This window comes from Puma concolor, chromosome D2 (genome assembly GCF_028749965.1).
Source record: "Puma concolor isolate L17-30 chromosome D2, mPumCon1.1.hap2, whole genome shotgun sequence".
NCBI lineage: Eukaryota > Metazoa > Chordata > Mammalia > Carnivora > Felidae > Puma > Puma concolor.
Genome location: NC_141677.1, coordinates 46,504,051 through 46,527,188, shown reverse-complemented (window position 1 = coordinate 46,527,188; position 23,138 = coordinate 46,504,051). Strand labels below are relative to the sequence as shown.

Genomic DNA, 23,138 nt, shown 5'->3' with positions numbered 1-23,138 from the left:
TGATCCTGAAATGGGATGATTGTACCAGGTAACAGTGAGTTCTATGACCTGACAGAATGCAAATGTACCTGGGAACCTAACTACCTATTGAGGGTGGAATGGGTAAGGGCTAAGAAGGTGGGGACTGATGGGAATGGCTTCTGAGTAGGTGTCCATTGTGCCAAGGCTTGAACAACCTAGAGCTTTGCCCTGTAGTGACGTGACAGGTGAGAGGAGACGGAAGAAGCGACTCAGGTAACTGAATTGTTGGTGCAATGGCAACAGGTGGAGTGTAGAACAGATTAGAGAAGAAAGTTACCACATCATCTTCCTCTCTGCCTTTGATGACCCTCCTCAGTTGTGAAATGGGATGATTGTACCAGATAACAGTGAGTACCCAGACTATGTTTTCATTGTAAACTCTGCCAAGAGCTTTTTTTAAATTTTTTTTAACGTTTATTTATTTTTGAGACAGAGAGAGACAGAGCGTGAATGGGGGGAGGGTCAGAGAGAGAGGGAGACACAGAATCAGAAGCAGGCTCCAGGCTCCGAGCTGTCAGCACAGAGCCCGACTTGGGGCTCGACTCGTGAACCACGAGATCGTGACCTGAGCCGAAGTCGGACACTTAACCGACTGAGCCACCCAGGCGCCCCTGCCAAGAGCTTTTTTAAACAAATTTTTTCCTTATACCCTCCCATGAAATGTTAATACTGCAGATTTACTCTATTCCCTAATGTACTGTGCCTTATAATTAAAAATAGATGAATTTCCACCCCCTTGGGGAGCAATATCCTCTCTGTTGTGAATGCATAGAGTAAGAAAAGACATAATTAACTTACAGTAGGAATTACAAAGAAAATATAACTGTAGGTAGAGCAGAAATATAAAAGTCAAACATATTCTGAACAACTTTATACGAATATATGTGAATGGGTGTTCAAATTCTTAGACAAATATAATAGCTAAATGACTTACAAAAGAAATAGAAGCACTAAGTAATCCAGCGTGTTAGTTGGCTCTGGCTGGCATAACACAGTACCCCAGCTGGGTAGCTTAAGCAACAGAAATGTATTTTCTCACAGTTCTGAAGGCTGCAAGTCCAAGGTGCCAGTATGGTTGGTCTCTGAAAAGACCTCTCTTCCTGAATTGCAGACAGCTGCCTTCTTGCTCTGTGCTCACTTGGCCTTTTCTCTGTGTTGCATGGAAGGAGAGCTCTGGTGTTTCTTCCTCTTCTTAGAAGGACACCAGACGGTAGGATTAGAGCCCCAACTTCATGACCTCATTTAACCTTAATCACCTCCTTAAAGGCTCTATCATCTCCAAAAGCAGTCACATTGCAGGTTAGGGTTCAAAATACGAATTTGGGGATGGAGGCTACAAATCAGTCCATAACATTCAGTAAATATTAAATAAATTGTATCGGTAACTTCAAGACTTCCCACAGAGAAAACAGGCACAGATGATATCATACCAAATATTCAAGAAGCAGATTATTGTGATCATATTCAAAGTCTTTCCAAGAGGAAAGAAAGTAAAAACACTCCCAAGCGCATTTTATGAGGCTAGTATTACATAATATCAAAACCAGATAAAGACAGCACTAAAATAGAAAATTATAGGCCGGCTTCTCTCATAATCATAGGTAAATTATAAACTAATGGTAAATTTAATCCAGCAGTGTTTTAACCATATTTTCACGGCCAAGCTGTTTTCTTTTTTATTCTTTTATTGTTTATTATTTTTGAGAGAGAGACTGAGAGCAAGCAGGGAAGTGGCAGAGAGAGAGGGAGACACAGAATCAGAAGCAGCTATAGGCTCTGAGTGCTCAGGACAGAGCCTGACGTGGGGCTCAACCTCACAGACCATGCATGAAATCATGACCTGAGCTGTAGTCGGCCACCCAACCAACTGAGCCACCCAGGTGCTCATGGTTTTTTTAAATAAAATGTTAAAATTGGTTTTACAGGTATTAATATTTATAGATCACTGAAGAAAATATATATTCCTCACAAAATATGCAGAAAAATAATTTAGATAAAATGCAACACTATTCATGATTTGTTACAAACAAAGAGTAGTAGGAAAATGCCCTAATCTCATAAAGGATTTCTATCAAAAGCCTTCAATATAGATAATTCCTAATGCTAATGTGTAAGAAGCATTCTCTTTAAAATCAAGAATTCCTCCATCACAGCTACTAGATAGCATTTAACTGGAGAAGTACTGTAATATGGTGGGAAAACCCAAATGATTCTACAGATATGTTTTAGAATAAGTTGAGCCAGAAACTTGGGGAATAATTAATAAATTAATATATTTCTCCACACCACCAATAAATGGTTTAAAAATGGCAAAAGAGATCAAGGTCTTCATAGGGAATTTTATATTAAAGGCATTGAAAAGACCCAAATAAATGTTACTCGAGAAAAGGCCAGGTTCACTGATATGGGGAGTCCAGATGGCAGATTCAAATCTCCCCAAGTATATCTATATATTTAATGTTGTCATCAAATATTAAGAGGGTTTTGGGAGGAGATGCCTGTGTGACTCTTGTCAGTTAAGCATCCAACTCATGATTTGGGTCTAAGTCATGATCTCACAGTTGGTGGATCCGAGCCCCGCATCCAGCTCTGCACTAACAACGCAGAGCCTGCTTGGGATTCTTTCTCTCTAATTCTGTTTCTGCTCCTCCCCACCTCTCTCTCTCGAAATAAAAAAAAAAAAAGCAATCATTAAAAAAAGAGGGTTTGGGGGAGTGGAGAATTAATGAACTGATTCTAAAATGTACATCAAAAAGCAAATAGTGAACAATTACCATAAGAAAAATAAGGTGGATGATTTACCTTACCCTGCTAAGGCTTGCGTTGAACTCTGTATGTTAGATTACGTAACCGATGCTCTGTGTGTATCCGATTTGGCTGGATTATCTTCTGTTAAGAACACTCAAATCTGGGGGCGCCTGGGTGGCGCAGTCGGTTAAGCGGCCGACTTCAGCCAGGTCACGATCTCGCGGTCCGTGAGTTCGAGCCCTGCGTGGGGCTCTGGGCTGATGGCTCAGAGCCTGGAGCCTGTTTCCGATTCTGTGTCTCCCTCTCTCTCTGACCCTCCCCTGTTCATGCTCTGTCTCTCTCTGTCCCAAAAATAAATAAACGTTGAAAAATAAAAATTTAAAAAAAAAAAAAAAGAACACTCAAATCTGATAGGCTTGAAAACACAAACTTTATTTTCCACTCATATTTCTCACTCTCCTGCATATACATATCTGCCTCAGGTTCCCAGGAGGGCATTGCACAACACAGTTGCTCAAGTACCAGGCTGTTGGGCCTACCTTTATCATACCTAGATTCTTAAAGTTTCTGTCCAGAAGTGGCACATGTACTTCTGTTAACATTTCATTGGTGGGATCAAGTCCCAGCCTGCTATGAATGTGGCAGGGAAGCACAATCCTTCCCTACCAGACGAAGGGACAGCAAGGAGAAATAATGAACTCATCCAGACTGTAATAATTAAGATAGTGTAGTATTGACACTACAAACATAAGCCAATAGATGGATAAATGGAATGGATAAGAGAGTACATCAACACCTACATGGGACTTGGAGCACATTGGAGGTGACAAGCAAATCATTTAGAAGATGGAATAGTCAACAAATCAAAAAGATAGTGCTGAGACACATTGCTCTATATGATAAAACATGAAGTTAAATTCCTGGCACAAATCACACTTATTATTTAATTATGGGTTGATTAAATACTTCAGTGTGAAATCAAATCTTTAAAACTTTAATATAAAATGTGTTCCACTTTAACAAGGAAGAATTTTTTTTTTTAATTTTAATGTTTATTTCTTTTTGAGAGACAGCAAGAGGCAGGGCACGAGCAGGGGAAGGACAGGAAGAGGGAGACACAGAATCCAAAGCAGGCTCCAGGCTCTGAGCTCTTCAGCACAGAGCCCAACACAGGGCTGGAACCCACAAACCGTGTGAGATCATAACTTGAGCCAAAGTCAGACACTTAACTGACTGAACCACCCAGGCACCCCAATGAGGAAGAATTTTTTAAATAAGATACAAAAACAGTTCAAATCTTAAAAGTTTTTAAAAATGACATCAACTCCATTAAAATCAAGAACTTCTGGTTTATTAAAAGGCAATAAATAGAGTGAACAGCTACATTCTCGGAAAAGTTATTCACAACAATTGATAAAAGATTAGTATGCAGATTATGTAAGAAATGCTGAGGAATTGGTATGAAAAAGCTAAACACCCAAATCATGAAATGGGTACAGGTAGGAAACAGTGCTTCACAAATGAAGAAAAATGAGTGACCCAAAATCTCTTGAACAAAAAACCAATCCTACCAGAAATCATGAAAATGCCAGTTAAGCCCGCAATGAGATGTCTAATCAATAGATAAATATAAAAATGTGATAATACCAAGTCTTACAAAGGATGTGAAGCAAAGAAAAGCTAATATGCTAATGAGAGATGTATACTCATTCCATTAATTCCAAAATATCATTTATTTAAGATATCCTATGTTTTTAAATACCATTCAAAAAAATCACACCTACACCATGCTTTTCACCACTTGTAATTTTTATGTAATGTGTATTGAAAGGTCTATTTTAGGCTTAGAATGATTTTTATGGTGTATCACTCTTCCTTTGTGCATACAAAGTAAAGAAAACAAAACAGAATAAGTTGATTGATGAATTTCTAAATACTTTTTTACATCACAGTCTAGTAATGGAATCAGACTCATGATTTTCCATGGGGCACAGAGAAGCCATCCCCACTCAGCCCTCTCTGCATGTCTGATCCATAGAACCTGTGCACATATAAAATGGTTCTCGTGTATGTCACTACGTTTGGGTGGTTTGTTACACAGCAGTAGATAACCAGAATGTCCCTTATTCACAAAGAACTTTGAATGTTTACACAAACCTTCTAGGCCTTTTAGATTCTTCCATGTCCATGGGTGACTTCAGTGTTCACACCAATGACCATTACTGTACTCTAGTTTCCCAGTTCCTCAACCTCCTGGACACTCACAGGGATGTCCTCATCTAAACCACCTCAGCTGCCTTCTTTGATATACAAAAAGTCAGAGTCTTGATTTTAGTGGCCACCTGTGAGGGTTTAGGGTAAGAGACAAATGGAGGCCTCATCTTATCCCCCATCCAAAGATCCCATGACTCCTGCCTGGGGTTGTCAACAGGCAGGACACTGAGCAGAGCTGCAGGTCACAAAGTCACCATGCCAACCTTCCTGTCCATCATAAGGGACATCACAGGGAATTCTGTCTCTGTGGGGCAGGGAAGGGCCACTCAGGTAGTGGGACTACTGCCCCAGATCCAGCTGTTTGCCTCTTCCGCCCAAAGGGCAGGTACCAGGTGGAGGCTCTAAGAGCACCTTGGAGAAAGAGCTTGAGAGAACAAGGCTCCAGGACACAGGGTTGAAGGGGAGACAGCAGATGAGGCAGAAGCCTGTGGTGGCCGGGCATGGCCAGCGCTGATCCCCCTGCTCCAGGAGAGAGTGGGGCCTCGGGGACAACTAAGAAAATGGGGAGCAGCAGCCTCGGGGTGCCAGGCCCTGCACTCTCCCTGCTCCTGCTCCTTTTCCTGCTGCTGCCACCTCCATTGCTGAGCACAGGGAGCTTCCTGCACCGCCTCCCAGCCTGGACACCCTTCCACCAGGGCACCAGGCACTACAGGAGCAAGATAGAGAAGCCAAAAACCTGCGAGGGTGCCTTTGATCTCTACTTGATCGTCGACACGTGAGCAGCCCTCCCATGCTGGCCCTGGTGTCCCTCAAGGCACCTCTGACCTCAGGTCATAAAGGGGTTCAAGGGGACCCCAGCCTTGGGAAAAGGGAGGTGGGGATAGTCTTACCAACACCCAAGATAAGAGCCCCTTATTCTGTGTCCCCCTTGATCCTGAGGCAGAAGGAATGCACCAAGAATTTGTCCCCTGGAGCTTTTGGGAAGGTAAAAAAAAAGCCACCATTGGGTTTCTGGGTGGCTCTCAGTCCCTCCTCTGACAAGGCCTAGATCTGTGATCTGCATCTCCGTTTACAGGTGGAGAGGCAGGTGATTGCTAGGAGCTCCTTCTCAGTTATTAGAAGCTTGATGTGTTCAGTTTCCATCTGTGAGGTTTTTTGTTTGTGTTGTTTTTTGTCCAAGTGGATTCTATTTTTACTGGGCCCCAGAGAGATTGCTGTGTTGCTTCTGTTGGACATTCTCATAGTGTCACTACTTAGAAAGTCCTTTGACCTCCTGCTGGTAAGTGTTTTGCTTCTTTCTTCAGTCATTTGGAGACCACATTACAGTTTGTGTGCACTTTCAGAACAGTTAAATCTGACTGAGTGTTGTCTTGGGAAGGTGAGCTGTGCATTAGGCAGCTTGTGGCCCACAAAGGGGTCGGATCTTCATGCTTGGAGAGTTTGGAGACATTGCCTTGGTTCCATTTGCAACTTGTCTGTTGGGCTGAGAATTATGACTAATAACATAATACCAAGACATATTGATTTCTAGGAATTCCATACAATTTCTGGAACACATATTAATAACATATAGCCAAACAAATATAACCTAAAAAGGGTTTAACATCTTTTCTTATTTGACAATGCTTCCATTGTAATTCAACATGTCAAACTAGCCTAATTAGTATCATGTCTCTTTTATAAGGAGAGACAAAAAATATTTTGAGATGTTCCAGGGACTCTCTTAAATATCCCAAAGTTATCTTGAGGTCAAAAAGACTTCATTTCAAAATTGATAAAGAGAAGTTTCTAAAAAAAAAAATCAAAAGGTATCAACACTTGATTAAATACATTCTGGGTTATCTATTTAAGCAAAGTGACAAGAGATTTCTAAGGCAAACACAGGAAGTTACCTAGTCGTGAAAAACCATAGCTCTTGTAAAAAGCCTTAGGTCTTTGAAGAGAGATGACTCAATTCTCCCAAGTAATCAAAGACTTGCTAATGACAACATGAGACGCAGGAAAATATTTTGGTAAGACACAAAATATTTCTTTGAAGATAGATTACAAAAAGGGTAAAGAACAACTTTTCATAATCTCTTATTAGGAGCACACCAATAGTCCAAGAAAACTTTGTTCAACAAATGAAAGAGAATTATGTTTTAATTTTGATAGGCATAGTATTGGTATCAAAGCTTATTTTTTAAATTCTTATAATGAATTAATTCCATTTTAATCACTTGGACCACATAAGATTTTTTTCTCTCTTCCTTTTTTTAGTTCCATTTATTTAATTTTTAGCCATTATTCCTCCTTTTTTCATTCTGAAATGACTATTCTCCTTTAAACAATTTTACTTTTCCCCTTAACAAAAGCACATTTCCATGCCTCACACCTTATCTTACCAGAAACACATCCTATTCTCCCCGTACGAACTCATTTTCTTTATTCTAGTGTTTAATTACATATATTGATTAGAATTATTAACTTTTAGAAACCTTAAATTCTTGCAAAAACCAAGAAGTAAGCATGTATAGACTGTTATCCCAGCAATCTGTAGATTGGCAAATTTTTTAATGCATTTCATAATTTCTGCTAGTATATTCTTCCTCATAGGAATTTTTTCAGTGTGGCACATATTTGTTAACAAGCCCAAATATTTTTAGTTCCTCTATAATAAGCCAAAATTAGATAAAGCTGTTAACAAATTATTTCAGTATTTTATACCTTATTTGGAAATTGTTTATAAAGACAGTCTCATGCATGCAGGCTTTTCACCCCCCATTCAGCCACATGAGAATAGACCTTGGGTATGGAGTGCTTCCTGATACAAAGAGAAAGAGCCTATATATCCTGTGTCAGGCTTATCACTTTGGATATATTGCTCCTTGTTTAACTTTCTGAATGTTCTTTTGTCTCTGCTTAAAGGATATACATCACATGGTACCTGACCAATCCACTGTTATACCTGTCTTATGTGGAAAGGGACAAGGTTCCTTCCACTGTGGCAGGAGAGGTGTACTTAGGCCAATTGCCATGACTCAGCCACCAGAATACACCCACTGGGCCTGGGGACCAATGCCCACTAGTGAAGTTGATTTTGTTCTGTCACTTTATGTCAGTAAAGCATTGTTCCATCCAGTGCTCAACCACTGTGATTTCGTTGGTGACTCCAATACCATGATGTACTGATCAGAAGTGTTCCTTTGGTACTGTACTCCCTTGGGACTGGTAAAAAGGATAGGTGGGCTTTGAATCACTTCTATAGATCCTTTCTGTTCTTATAAAGACTCAATTTTTAAGATGAGTGCAGTTGTTTTTATTACTCAAAGAACTGGATTGCAGTCTGAATGATATCAAGGGACTGACCCACCCTCTAATACACTATCTTCAATTTGCTTCTTTATATAAGGGGGAAGATTTTCTCCACTTTTCACCTGCATTTGTTATGTCTGCTCTTTCTTATGATAGCCATTCTAACAGATGTACACAATAATTTGTAAGTAAGGTTCTCACTGCTCCCTCTGATTCAAGGAGAACTTGGAACTAGACTACCAATCAAAACCAAAACTGCCACCAGCTAGAAAGAGAGTGGGAGAAGGGTGATTAAAAATGCCACCAAACTACCATTTTGGGTTTTTTTTTTACTTTAAATTTAAGTTAATATACAGTGCAATGTTAGTTTCAGAAGTAGAAACTAATTCAGAAGTAGATTTCATCACTTACATACAACACCCAGTGCTCATCACAAATGCCCTCCTTAATACCCATCACCCATCTAGCCCAGCCTCTATCCACCTCCCTCCATCAACCCTCAGTTTTTTCTCTATCATTAAGAGTCTCTTGTGGTTTGTTTCCCTTTCTTCTCTTTTCCTCCTCTTCCCATATGCTCATCTGTTTTGTTTCTTAAATTCCACATATGAGTGAAATCATGATACTTGTCTTTCTCTGGTTGACTTACTTCACTTGGCATAATATATTCTAGCTCCATCCATGTCATTGCAAATGGCAAGATCTCATTCTTTTTGATAGCTGAGCAATATTCCCATATATATACATATATCTCCCACATATTATTATATTATTTATTCATTCATTAGTCAATGGACATTTGGGCTCCCTCCATAGTTTGGCTATTGTTAATAATGCTGCTATAAACATTGGGATACATGTGCCCCTTTGAATCTGTATTTTTGTATCCTTTGGGTAAATAGTGAATAGTGCAATTGCTGGTTCATAGTGTAGTTCTATTTTTAGTTTTTTGAGGAAACTCCATACTGTTCTCCAGAGTGGCTGCACCAGTTTGCATTCCCACCAGCAATGCAAGAGGGTTCCCCTTTTCTACATCCTCACCAACACCTGTTGTTTCTTGCATTATTAAGTTTAGACATTCTGACAGGTGTGAGGTGGCATCTCATCATGGGTTTGATTTGGATTTCCCTGATGATGAGTGATGTTGAGCATCTTTTCATGTGTCTGTTAGCCATCTGGATGTCTTCTTTAGAAAACTATCTATTCATGACTTCTATCCACTTCTTCTCTGGATTGTTTGTTTTTTTGTTTTTTGAGGGTTTTTTTTTGAGTGTTGACTTTGATAAGTAATTTACAGATTTTGGATACTACAACTTTATCTTATATGTTGTTTACAAATATCTTCTCCCATTCTTTAGGCGGTGTTTTAGTTCTGTTGATTGTTATCTTCACTGTGCAGAAGCTTTTTGATGAAGTCCCAATAGTTCATTTTTGCTTTTGTTCCTCTTGCCTTCAGAGACACAACTAGTAAAAAAAGTTGCTACAGCAAAGTCAAAGATGTTTCTGCCTGTGTTCTCTAGGATTCTTATGGTTTCCTCTCTCACATTTAGGTCTTTCATATATTTTGAATTTATTTTTGTGTATGATGTAATAAAGTGGTCCAGTTTCATTCTTCTGCATGTCACTGTCCAGTTCTCCCAGCACCATTCTCTGAAGAGACTGTCTTTTTTTCCATTCAATACTCTTTCCTGCTTTGTCAAAGATGAGCTGACCATATAGTTATAGGTCCGTTCCTGGGTTTTCTATTATGTTCTATTGATCTATGTGTCTGTTTTTGTGCCAGTACCATAGTGTCTTGATAACTACATCTTTGTAATACAGCTTGAAACCTAGGCTTGTGATACCTCTAGTTTTGTTTTACTTTTTCAGGATTGCTTTGGTTATTTGGGGTCTTTTGTGGTTCCATGCAAATTTTAGGATTGTTTGATCTATCTCTGTGAAAAATGCTGGTGGTATTTTGATAGGGATTGTATTAAATGTGTAGATTGCTTTGGGTAGTATAGACATTTTAACAATGATCTTCTGATCCATGAGCATGGGATGTCTTTCCATTTCTTTGTGTCCTCTTCAAAATCTTTCATAAGTATTCTATAGTTTTCAGAGTACAGATCTTTTACCTCTTTAGTTAGGTGTATTGCTAGGTATCTTATTGGTTTTGGTGCAGTTATAAATGGGATTGATTTCTTTTTCTGTTGCTTTGTTATTGATGTGTGAAATGCAACCAATTTCTGCATGTTTATTTTATATCCTGTGACTCTCCTAAATTCGTAAATTAGTTCTAGAATTCATACATTAGTTTTTTGGTGGAGTCTTTTGGGTTGTCTACATACAGTATCATGTCACCTGCAAATAGTGAAAGTTTGATATCTCCCTTGCTTATGTGTCTGACCTTTATTTCTTTTTGTTGTCTGATTGCGGAGGCTAAGGCTTCCAGTATTATGTTAAATAGTAATAATGAGAGTGGGCATTCTTGTCATGTTCCTGACCACAGGGGAAAGGCTCTCAGGTTTTCCCCACTGAAGATGATTTTAGCTGTGAGTCTTTCAAATATGGAATTTTTTTATGTTGAGGTATGTTCCATCTATCCCTAGTTTGTTGACAGTTTTTATCAAGAATGGATGCTATATTTTGTCAAATGCTCTTTCTGCATCTACTGACAGGATCATATGGTTCTTATAGTTTTTATATTAATGTGGTGTATTGCGTTGCTTGATTTGCAAATATTGAACCAGCCCTGCAGCCCAGGAATAAATCCCACTTGACCATGGTGAATAATTCTTTTACTGTTATGTTTAATTCGATTTGCTAGTATCTTGTTGAGAATTTTTTCATCCTGATTCATCAGGGATATTGACCTGTAATTCTCCTTTTTAATGGGGTCTTTTGTCTGGTTTTAGACACAAGGTAATGCTAGCTTCATAGTATGAGTGTAGAAGCTTTCCTTCCGTTTCTATTTTTTGAAAGAGTTTGAGATGAATAGGTATTAACTCCTCTTTAAATGTCTGGTAGAACTCCCCTAGGAAATGATCTGGCCCAAGACTCCTGTTTCTTGGGAGATTTTTTATTACTAATTGTGTTTCTTTGCTGGTTATGGGTCTGTTCTAATTTTCTATTTCTTATGGTTTCAGTGTTGGTAGTTTGTGAGTTCCTAGGAATTTGTCCATTTCTTCCAGATTGTCCAGTTTGTTGGAATATAATTTTTCATACTATTCTCCTATAATTGTTTGTATTTCTGTGGTGTTGGTTGTTATCTCTCCTCTTTCATTTGTGATCTTATCTATTTGTGTCTTTTTTCTTTTTGAAAGTCTTGCTGGGGGGTTATCAATTTTGTTTATTCTTTCAAAAAGCCAGCTTTTACTTTCATTGATCTGTTCTACTGTTTGTTTGTTTGTTTGTTTGTTTGTTTGTTTCTGTATTATTTATCTCTACTCTAATCTTCTTCTGGCTGGCTTTAGACTTTATTTGCTGTTCCTTTTCTAGCTCCTTTAGGTATAAGGTAAATTGTGTATTTGGTACCTGTATTGCTTCTTGAGATAGGCCTAAATTGCAATGTAGTTTCCTTTTAGGACTTCCTTTCCTGCAATCCAAATGGTTTGGACTATCAGGTTTTCATTTTCATTTTCTTCCATGTATTTTTAAATTTCTTCTTTAATTTTCTGGTTAACCCTTCATTCTTTAATAGGATATTCTTTAACCTCCATGTATTTGAGGGCTTTCCAAATTTTTTCTTCAAGTTTCATAGCATTGTGATCTGAAAATATGCATAGTATGATCTCGATCTTTTTGTGCCTCTTGAGGGATGATTTATGACCCAGTAGTGATCTATTCTGGAGAATGTTCCATGTGCATTCTCCATGAGAAGAATGTGTTTTCCTGCTTTAGGATGAAATGTTCTGAATATATTTGTTAAGTTTATCTGGTCCATAGATGACCTGTCCATTGCTATAATTGGGTTATTAAAGTCCCCTACTATTATTGTATTATTATTGATGAATTTCTTTATGTTTGTTTTTAATTGATTTATATATTTGGGTCTTTAAAGTTGGAAGCATTAAATTTTTACAAATGTTAGATCTTCCTGATGGATAGACCCCCCCAATTATGATATAATACCCTTCCTCATCTCTTGTTACAGTCTTTATTTTAAAATCTAGTTTGTCTGATATATGTATGGCTACTCTGGCTTTCTTTTGATGTCCATTAGCATGATAGATGGTTCTCCATCCCCTCACTTTCAATCTGAAGGTTTCTTTAGGTAGGTCTAAAATGAGTTTCTTTTAGGTAGCATGTAGATGGATCTTGTTTTTTATCCATTCTGATACCCTACTTTTTAATGGAATTTATTGTCAAATTGGCTAACATACAGCGTATAAAGTGTGCTCTTGGTTTTGGGGGTAGGTTCCCATGGTTCATCACTTACATACAACACCCAGTGCTCATCCCAACAGGTGCACTCCTCAATGTCCATCACCCATTTTCCCCTCTCCCCGCCCCCATCAACCCTCAGTTTGTTCTCTGTATTTGAGTCTCTTATGGTTTGCATCCCTCCCTCTCTGTTTGTAACTATATTTTCCCCCTTCCCTTCCCCCATGGTGTTCTGTTAAGTTTCTCAAGATCCACATATGAGTGAAAATATATGATATCTGTCTTTCTCTGACTGACTTATTTCACTTAGCATAATACCTTCCAATTCCATCCATGTTGTTGCAAATGGCATGATTTCATCCTTTCTCATTTCCAAGTAGTATTCCATTGTATATATAAACCATATCTTCTTTATCCATTTATCAGTTGATGGACATTTAGGCTCTTTCCATAATTTGGCTATTGTTGAAAGCACTGCTATAAACATTGGGGTACATGTGCCCCTATGCATCAGCACCCCTGTATCCTTTGAATAAATTCCTAGTAGTTCTATTTCTGGATCATAGGGTAGTTCTATTTTTAATGTTTTGAGGGACCTCCACACTGTTGTCTAGAGCAGCTGCACCAGGTTGCGTTCCCACCAACAAACAGTGCAAGAGGGTTCCCGTTTCTCCACATCCAAGCCAGTATCTGTTGTTTCCTGAGTTCTTAATTTTAGCCACTCTTACCAGTGTGAGGTGTTATCTCAGTGTGGTTTTGACTTGTATTTCCCTGATGATATCCTATGTTTTTATTGGAGCATTTAGTCCATTTACATTTAGAATGATTATTGAAAGATATGAATTTAGTGCCATTGTGTTACCTGTAGAGTTGGTGTTTCTGGTGATGTTCTCTGGTCCTTTCTAGTCTTTGTCACTTTGGGTTCTTTTGTTTGTTTGTCTCCACTCAAAGAGTCCCCCTTAAAATTTCTTGCAGGGTTGGTTTAGTGGTCACAAACTCCTTCAGTTTTTGTTTGGGAAACTCTTTATCTTTCCTTCTATTCTCCACGACAGCCTTGCTGGATAAAGAATTCTTGGCTGTGTATTTTTCCAATTCAACACATTGAATATTTCCTGCCACTCCCTTCTGGCCAGCCAAGTTTTAGTAGACAGGTCTGCTGCTAACCTTATGTGACTACCGTTGTAGGTTAAGGACATGTGTCCTAGCTGCTTTCAGAATTCTCTCTTGGGGCACTTGGGCGATTCAGCGGGTTAAGCATCTGACTCTTGATTTCAGCTCAGGTCATGATCTCATGGTTTGTGAATTCAAGCCCTGCTTTGGGTTCTGCACTGACAGCATGGAGCCTGCTTGGGATTCTCCCCTCCCTCTCTCTCTGCCCCTACCCTACTCTCTCTCTCTTTCAAAATAGATAAATAAAAGCTTTTTTTAAAAAAAATTCTCTCTTTATCTTTGTAGTTTGCAAGTTTAAAATTGATATGTCATGGTGTTTATCTGTTCTTATTCATTTTAATGGGAGTTCCCTGTGCCTCTTGATCTTGGATGCCTGTTTCCTTCCCCAGATTAGGGAAGTTCTCAGCCAAAATTTGTTCAAATAAACCTTCTGCCCTTTTTTCCTGCTTCTCTTCTTCTCTTCTTCTGGGACTCCTATAATATGAATGTTGTTTCATTTTATGGAATCACTAAATTCCCTAAGTCTCCTCTCATGATCTAATAGTTTTCTTTCCCTCTTCCTTTCAGCTTTATTATTTTCCATAATTTTATCTTCTATATCACCTATTCTCTCCTCTGCTTCTTCAGTCCTCGTTTTGACTATATCCAGTTGGTTTTGCATCTCAGTTATAGCCTTTTTTATTTCATCCTGACTAGTTCTTAGGTCTTTGATCTCTATAGCAAGGGTTTCTCTGGTGTCTTCTATGCTTTTTTCAAGCCCAGTTAGTAGTCTTATGACTGTTGTTCAAACTTCTTACTCAGATATATTGGTTATATCTGTTTTGAGTAAATCCCTGGCTGTGATTTCTTCTTGACCTTTCTTTTGAGGAGAATACTTCCATCTTGTCATTTTGGCTAAGTTTCTGTCTTTTGCATGTTTTCAAAACTTGTTATGTTTCCTGTACCCGAGAGTACTGCTCTATTAAAAAGGGGTCACACACTGTTCAGAGCCTGACACTTCAGGAAGTGTTTCTGGTATAGGCTGTGTGCACTCTGCTATTGCATTTTGGCTGCTCTTTCCACTAGTCAGTCCTCTGCAGATCTCCTCCTTGCTTGCAGTGGTGGAGTGTCTGGACCTTTGTCTAGATATGCTTAGATTAGTTTGTTAAAATAAACCTGGAAACAAGGGGGGAAATCATGATTCCAAAAAGAGAAAATGAAAAGGAATGAAAAAAAAAAACGGACAATCAAAAAACTATAAGCCTGATCCCAAAGAAAAGGAAAGAAAAAGAAAATAACAGAAGAATTCTGATCAGAGAGAGAGAGAGAGAGAGAAGGAAATGAAAACAAACAAAAAACTTTGAGCCTGATTTCAAAAGAAAAAAAAGAAGAAAGAAAAAAAGTAGGCCTGGTTCTATTTCCACCAGATTTGCAGGTGTCATTTTGAAGCACTTGATTTTCAGTACGCTTGGTGTGGGCAGGGACCTGGCTGTGCTGGTCTCCTGGAGGAGAGGCCCGTTCCATTCGTTCAGAGTCAGTCTTGCCCCAGTAAATAAGCAGTACTCAGGCAAAGGGGGACAGTGCTTGGCGTAAGAAGGAATATGAGGAATATGGTGCCACCCCAATATCTCATCCCCAGACAGGGGATCTCAGAGCTCTGTTGTTCAGGCAGCCTTCACAGAATAGTGAGGGTGCAGTGAGGACACTGTGGCTTGCCCTGCGCCACAGCTCTCCCGCATTTTTTCTTTGGCATGTGCCTGGGATTCAAAACTGAAAATCTTACAGGACCCGGCACCATGTATACCTGCCCCCTCCTCCAGAATGGAGCCTCTCTACGCTTTGTCTGATGTCCTTTATTCTAGAAAAACAATCTCAAGTCTGCACAGTGTGCAGAACCTATGGTGTAACACCACCAAAAGTAGCAAAGGTTATATTCCCTCTGGGCACACCTTTGTCCCCTGCTGATGAAAGACCTTTTGCTGGCACCTATAGGGTCTTTTGTCTTTGGAGAGGCAATATTCCCTCTTCCAAAAGTACTCCAGGAAGGGGACTATTCTCTCCCAATGTGCCCTGACAATCCCTATACCATGCTATGCACTCTGAGGCCAGCTCCTTCCTTATCCCCAGGAGTGCATACCACAGCTCCACTCTGGGGAAAGTCAAACACTTCCAAAACCTCAGAGTTTGAGCTCCACATGCTGTTTGCAAAAACGTGCAACACTCGGTACTTCTCCTTCCCCAGTCCGTGGTTGGGAGATGTTTTCCTCTTCTGCATACCTGACGCCGCACTTTCTCAACCCCTCTCCCTTTCTCTCCCTTTTGTCTCCCTGCAGAAAGTGTTCCCTCCCCTCTACAGCACCACAATTTTCTCTCCCCCAGTTCACTTCCATGCACCTTACACCTGCCTCATTGTCTCCTTCCAACCATGGATGTCCTCCTGCCAGTCCACAGATTGATTTCCTAGGTGTTCCGAGTGATCTGACCTCAATACAGCTGTGTTTGAGGGACAAGGAAAGCCCAGGGTCCCCCTAATTCACCACCATCTTAACCTCTCTATTTTTGAAGATGGCTGTTTCTTGATTGCACATTCACTTTACTGTGATAAACTTTTCATTGTTTTCTGAAGCTCCTACAAAGCTAATGCAGAAATCGTCTTTTTTTTAATGCTTATTTTTGAGAGAGACAGAAACAGAGAGTGAGTAGGGGAGGGACAGAGAGAGAGGGAGACATGGAATTCTAAGCAGGCTCCAGGCTCTGAGCTGTCAGCACAGAACCCAACACAAGTCTCGAACTCACGAACTGCGAGATCATGACCTGAGCTGAAGCTGGGCACTCAACCGAGGCACCAGGCACCCCTCTAATTCCTTTTTTTACATTTAGGAAGAAATGTTTGACCATAAATTTAAATTTAAACACATTACAAACTTGACAATAAAGAACTTGGGGCTCCTGCACCACTTCTCATTTCCTCTCATCTCATTCCCCAGGGACAGGCACTTACAAATCTTCCAGATTTTTTCTGGTATTTTTTCTGGTATTATAACTTTGTTTCTAAGAACATGCTAGTACTGATACTGTTTCTTGTTGTTTGATGTTTACTCATTCTCTATTGAATTCTGCCTAGGAATGAAGAGAATTTAGTTTTCTTATAGTTCATGTAGGCTCTCCTACATGGACCTTGCCCACCCTTTCCATTCACCCAGAGTAGTTACATCACTAAGATATTTTGGACTCAAGCTTCAACAGTAGAGATGCCCCCAAATGTCTGGTGATCCCCATCTCTCCATTCTCATTTTGGTATGGGGTGCTAAAATATGATTGGAGCTCTGTGTGCTGGAACTCTATGTGGTTGCTCTGTTCCATACTGCCTCTCTCCTAGACACTTATATCCTTGTGGTTTTTCCCACTACATAAGAGCACTCACATTCTTCCATGTTCTAGATGCTAGACCTTCCTTCAAAACCACCACAAACTTTCCCAGGGCTGGTAGATGGGTTGAAGACTCATCCTGTGAATCTTCTTTGGAAGATCTTCCTCATTCTGGGGAAAAACAGGGGAGAGTAATAATGAGAAGAAAAGTGGGAAGAGTTATAATTACTTAGGAAAGGAATTGCCTTCCTTGTACTTTAGCATGGAGCTTCCATGAGAAAGTCTATATTATGGGTAAGTTGTTGGAGTCCACGGCTATGCTCCCAGCAATTATTGGCACAGCAGTGTCACCCCAGTCTCCCAAGTCCAATGGCAAGAACAAGGCTTTTACAGCTATATCTGAGTTCATATCCATTGTGCCAAATTCTTTGACCTATGAGAGCCTCAGTTTTCTCATCTGTAAAGTGGGAATAATTTTGACATCACAGAGTTGTTCTGGAATTGGAAAGCATGCATGTAAAGTGCTTCATATATATGTGCTTCATGATGATCATCCTGACATGGTTAGAATCATCTATTCTTAGTTCCCTCATCATCTATCAACAGTTTTAGAAGCATCTTAGAGGAGGCAGAAGGAATGGCAGAGAGGATAAGGATGCTTTTGGATGTGTGGGAATCACACATGTAAACATGACATTCAGGATGTTAATGAATATAGGGATAATTGGAGGCGAAAGGAAGAGCCTCCTTGTGGGTTTCTCTGACTCCTATGATATGGGAAAGACACGAAACATCACAGATCCAAGGAAAGAGTCCAGGTATTGGCATCAGCGTGTTTTGCTCTCACCATCTACAGAACCCTGACCAAAACATTTAATAAGCCTCCACAATTTGGAATTGTACAGACAAAGAGAGATGTAGCATTGCAAAGACTTTTTGAACCCTTGGCACCTAGGGCGCAGTTAAGTACTTCCCACCTAGGCAGAGGGGTCATCATGACACAAACATTCTTTATACTCCTACTCTCCATCCAGGGAGTAAAGTGGGAGCCAATGGGAGTAAGAAACTGAAAGTAGGGATAGGAGGTACCTGTGGCTTTCCCTGATGGTTGGATCATGATGACACTAGAACAGCACTGTCCTCGGCCTGTTCCAACACCTTCCATGGCAGTGAGGCTGCAAAAGGCATACTGTGTCCAGAGTGGTTCAGCTTTGTAGGCTGACAGGAAAGAGGGAAATAAAATATTCTGAGTATCACATCCTTCCTGGCTGAGGCCAGGGCTCCTACTGATGTGTTGGTAAGTGGGGGAGCCAAAAGAACAACATATCAGAATCACTGGGGGCTCTTCCATCCTCCTTCCTTCTTGTCTAACAAAGCCATTTTCATGACCACCCATCCAGGTTTGCACCAGAAGTCCCCCATCTTCAAGCACAGGTCTACATGGGCATCCTCCCCACCACTTACACTGATGAGAATCACCACCAAGGTGACCCACTAAGGCCACTGAGGGGGTGTAGCAGACATCAGCTATGTGGGCTGTGGAGGGAGTGTTCAAGGGACTATGGGAGGTAGAAACGCTGTCCACCCAGTGGAGGCATGCAATCCCTCTGTTCAATGTCGTCTTGGTTTTTCAGGTCAGAAAGTGCAAAGGAGTCCTGGAAGGACATTCACAAATTTGTGGAGGAAGTGATGAAGAGGTTCACAAAGTAGGTGTGTGTTTTCCTCTGCCAGGCAGAGTACACAGCTCTTTAGCTTAGTGGGCATGAGTGTCCCTTAGGTCAGGAGCACAGAGCCCAGGGCAGTGCTGTGACACAGGAAAAAAGGACAGACTAGAGTCATTCCATCAGGTCGTGACAGCTTTAACTGGCTTCTGCCTGAGAGTCAGGCCACACTGCTGGGGACACAGGCTGCCCTTGAGGACCTAACAGGTTAGGAAACAGGCAAACCAGTAACACAGTAATTAAGCACCTGGTTAAAAGGTATCAGGGGTCAAAAGAAAAAGCACAGGACTTACATGGCAACCTTAAGGAAAAATTAAGAATTCACAGAAAAAAATCAAGAATGTCTTCCCAGGGGGTGTGGAAATTTGATCTATTTCTTGAAGTATGGAAATGACAGGGTAACAGGAACAAGGAGACTTCTTATGGACTGAGTAGCCTGTTTGGGTACATAATAGAGTTAACTCAGGGAGGGGTTGGGAGATTAAGCCAGATGGGTCAGCTTGGAGCCAAAACATAGTCACTCAAGCCAGGCCATGGGGCTTGAATTTCCTGCTGTGAGCTATAGGAAGCCACAGATGATTCTTGTTCAGGGGTGTGATAATATCAAAGTTGTGCTCCAAGAAGAAAAGTCGGATAGTAGTGGTAAAATGAGTTGTAAAAGAACCAAAATAGTTTAGATAAAAGATAATGAGAGTCAGCAGACCAGAAAACAGTAACCAAGGGGAAGAAAGGGAGGGATATATATGAATGGCTACCAAGAGGGAGAATAACTTTTTGAGGAGAAAGGGAGGTAGAGGAGGAGTTAGAAGGAGGGAAGGCGGGGAGGAAGGTCCAAAATAGGTTGCAGAAGAGAAGAGGCCATTTGGGAGGTCCTCATTCAGAAGTGAGAAGGTGTCTATCTCTTTGTGATGCAATGTACTCATGATCATGTGTGTGTGTGTGTGTGTGTGTGTGTGTGTGTGTGTGTGTGTGTTGGAATGCTGTAAGTATAAGGATGGATCAGGATGCCATTCGGGCACACTCTTCCAGGAAGTCTGCCCAGGCCACAGTCCTCAGAATTCTTTACTGAAGTTACAGGAAGTTCTGGGGGTTGAAAAGTGGGTCCAAAAATAGAAAAGTTGAGGTGGGAGCTGTGTCCCCAGTAGTGTGGCCTGCTCTCTGGCTTCATTTTGAGACTGCATTAATGACTTCTCATAAACATGTGCTTCTCCCCAGCATAAATCTGCGGATCTCCATAATCACCTATGCCTCATATGGCTTCACCCATTTACGACTCAACAAAGACAGGTAAGTGTCACATTGACCCTAAGGCAGTCCTAGTGGGCAAGACCCCAGAAAAAGCCAAGGAGCTAGGAGGTTCCCTGAGACACAGTGGGAACCCACTGGTGTGCAACATGGGCTGAGCTGGCATTCCCTCATTGTGCACCGTGACCCCAAGCTCCAACTCTCCTGATTCCTCTGATCCTTGGCTGCTCTGACAATGGCCAACCATGTACTTCTAGACCACCCTCACCCCTCTAAGGCCTCTAAGGGTGCTACTGCTGGGCTGGGCAGCACCCGGTTTGGTCTCCACTGGCCATGGGTGCCAGACCTCATGTGTCCTGAATCCTTCTGCCTATGCTTTTCCCTGTCTTTAGAAGAGACCAGCTGTGAGGACTTCCAGAATGGGATAAGTCAGATGTACAGCTTATTTATGAACACTGGCCAATGTTGGGCACCTGTTGTTGTGTGTCACTCTCTGCCCTGGGCCATTGGTGAGGAGGGATAGGCAGCATTGAAGTGTTGATTCATCACAAGGAAACAGATCTTTGCCCTTTGGTGTGTCTGAGGCAGGGGAGCCCATGAGTGGGGTCCTGAACACAAAGCTAGGATAAGGTGCTTGAGGTGGAACATGGTGGGGCAAACAGTTTGCCCAAAAACCTGGAAATAGGAAATAATGAAGCTTCTGAGTAGTTGAGATGTTGATTCTCATGGACACAAATGACTGGAACCCAATTTAGAGACAGTGAAGGACCAAAGAGAAGTTGAGCACACTTAGAACTGAATGGGCCCCAGTATTTGTGGCAAAGCCACCATTCAGGACCATGGAGAGAAGCCAGGAATAGCAGAGTGGTGATGTCAATGCATGGAGGTGGCACTCTCCTGCCTGACTCCAGGACAAGCAGGGAGAAAGGGCTGGCTGTCCCAAGCACTAGGGGAGGCAAAAATTTGTGCATAGGTGGGGATTTGCATTTAGGATAGAGAGACCTGAATAGGTTCAAAGTGGAAGGAAGCAAGTCCATTGGGAGAGACACTGGCAGGTGGCAGAGAGATGCAGGGCTGCTGGGCAGGGGGGCTCTGGAGAAGTTGCTGCCTGCTGGGGAGGGTAAGACCTCTGCCTCCTCCGTGGTAGGGGACTCAGAGCCCATATGTGCGAAGCTGTGGGAGAGCCCAGGTAGGGTCTCCATGGTCGTCTCTGGAGAGTGAACAAAGTAACATCTCCCCCAAGCCAGGGTTCAGGAGTGGGAGTGAGGCCTAGGGGAGTGGAAATGAGGTGAAATAAGGGTAAGGGGGCAAGATGTGCAGCTGAGAAGACAGCTCACACTCAGATCAGGGCCCTAAAGCTGCCAGCTCCCAAACCCCCATAGGACCTTGACTGGAACTGGGCTCAGCCTGGGATTGGCTTTCCTAAACATGCCCACTGCCTAGGAGTTGAGAAGGCTTGTGGCAGAGAGCCTGGGAAGGACCTCATGCAGAGAGAATCCAGGAGGGGACACTAGAGCCTGATATAGGTGTGACTCTTGAGGGTCTACAGAGAATGTGGGAGCAGGGATGGAACCCTGCTTAATGCTTTCTGAGCCCTTTCTGCTAGGAGAGAGTAGGCTGAGGAGACACAGTTGAAAGGGGGCTTGTTCTGGGTACTAGAAAAGCCAGGGGCCCAGAGGCTAGGAAGCCCCCAGGGTTGATGGCGAGGAGGGTGACGATAGGGAAGAGATGGAGGGGATCCAAGGGGTTGAGACAGATGTTAAAGAGTAAGAAGGACTGCTAGGAGACAAGGAGCTGGTATCCCCTCCATGGACATATCTGGGAGCAGGGTTAGAGGGGCAACACTTCCTGGGGAGAGCCTGCTTGGGCAAGAAAAAGCCTGGGGGCTCCTGGGCCAGACACTGAGAAGGGGTGGAAGAAAATCTTCTGGTATGTGGTGAGGGAGGGAGAGGGCTTCTGCTGAGTGGAGCAGCACCTGGTTTGGCCTCCACTGGCCATGGGTGCCAGGCCTCACCTCTTGGGCTTGGCAGGGCTAGATCACACCTGTATTAGGCACTAGTGTCCCCTTCTGGATTCTCTCTGCATGAGGTCCCTCCCAGGCACCCCACCACAGGCCTCCTCAAATCCTAGGCAGTGGGGCATGTTTAGGAAAGCCAATCCCAGGCTGATCCCAGCTCCAATCAAGGCTCTCAGGTCTCACTCCACAGAAACACCTCCACTCCCCACAGTAAGAACCCCTCTCAGGGTCCCAGTTCTCCTAGCCTTGCTGTGCTAACTCGGCTTGTCACATGGGATTAGCCTGAACCTAGGGCCCCAGTCCCACCTGTGAAATCCCCCTTAACAGCAGCCACCTGGCCACATACCCTTGTCATCCAGGGGAGCACTGCCCCTCCACGGGTAGCCCTCAAGGCACTTCCCCAGCTTTTGGCCTTTTTCTTCAGGAGTATGTGAACCCAGGAGCCCTAGTTCTCTCATTAAGGAGCTTTCTCCTTCCTTCAGTGCCAATCCAGAAGGGGAAGAGGCTTGGGGCAGGTACAAGTCAATCTCAGGATTCTGTGATAGGGGAAGATGGGACAGGACAAGGCTATCATCCGGATGACCTTTTCCAAACTCAGCTTTACCTGCTGAAGGAAGAGTGTGCCTTCCCAAGGGACCCAGTAGGTGCTAGAAGCCCTTCCAGTTACACTGTGAGTACAGATTCACAGTGGCACATCCATGGGTGTGCCCCACATTCACCATGGATGATCAAGGCAGGGCTCTTGAGGGTCCCCCAGGTAGTGTGCCTGAGACAGTGGTGAGTGCAGAAAAAGCCAGGCCATACCCATGGAAGCAGCAAAGCAGCCTCCCCCCACACCATGCTCACCAGATAGGGGACAGAGAAGGCCTGAGCAAGACCTGTCCATATCAAGGACACAGAGCATAAGGTCACAACCAGGCTACTTGACTGGTGTCCTGTCCTGACTAGGCAAGTCTGCACAGTGCACAGTGGCTCCAGGACAGCTTGGGCTGCTTGTA

At 42.1% G+C, this 23,138-nt stretch overlaps 1 protein-coding gene across 3 annotated transcripts in view; it reads left to right on the top strand.

Moving 5' to 3' along the window:
* Positions 1-23,138, top strand: part of LOC147576036 (uncharacterized) — an 80,615-nt gene that overhangs the window by 33,068 nt on the left and 24,409 nt on the right. For 2 of the 3 annotated variants that reach the window (XM_086680211.1, XM_086680209.1), the window contains exons 3-4: positions 18,792-18,867; positions 20,094-20,165. In XM_086680211.1, coding sequence (XP_086536337.1) covers positions 20,123-20,165 — 43 coding nt within the window. In that variant the 5' untranslated portion in view covers positions 18,792-18,867; positions 20,094-20,122. The remainder of the gene's footprint in view (positions 1-18,791; positions 18,868-20,093; positions 20,166-23,138) is intronic. The other variant, XM_086680210.1, reaches the window with a different exon arrangement.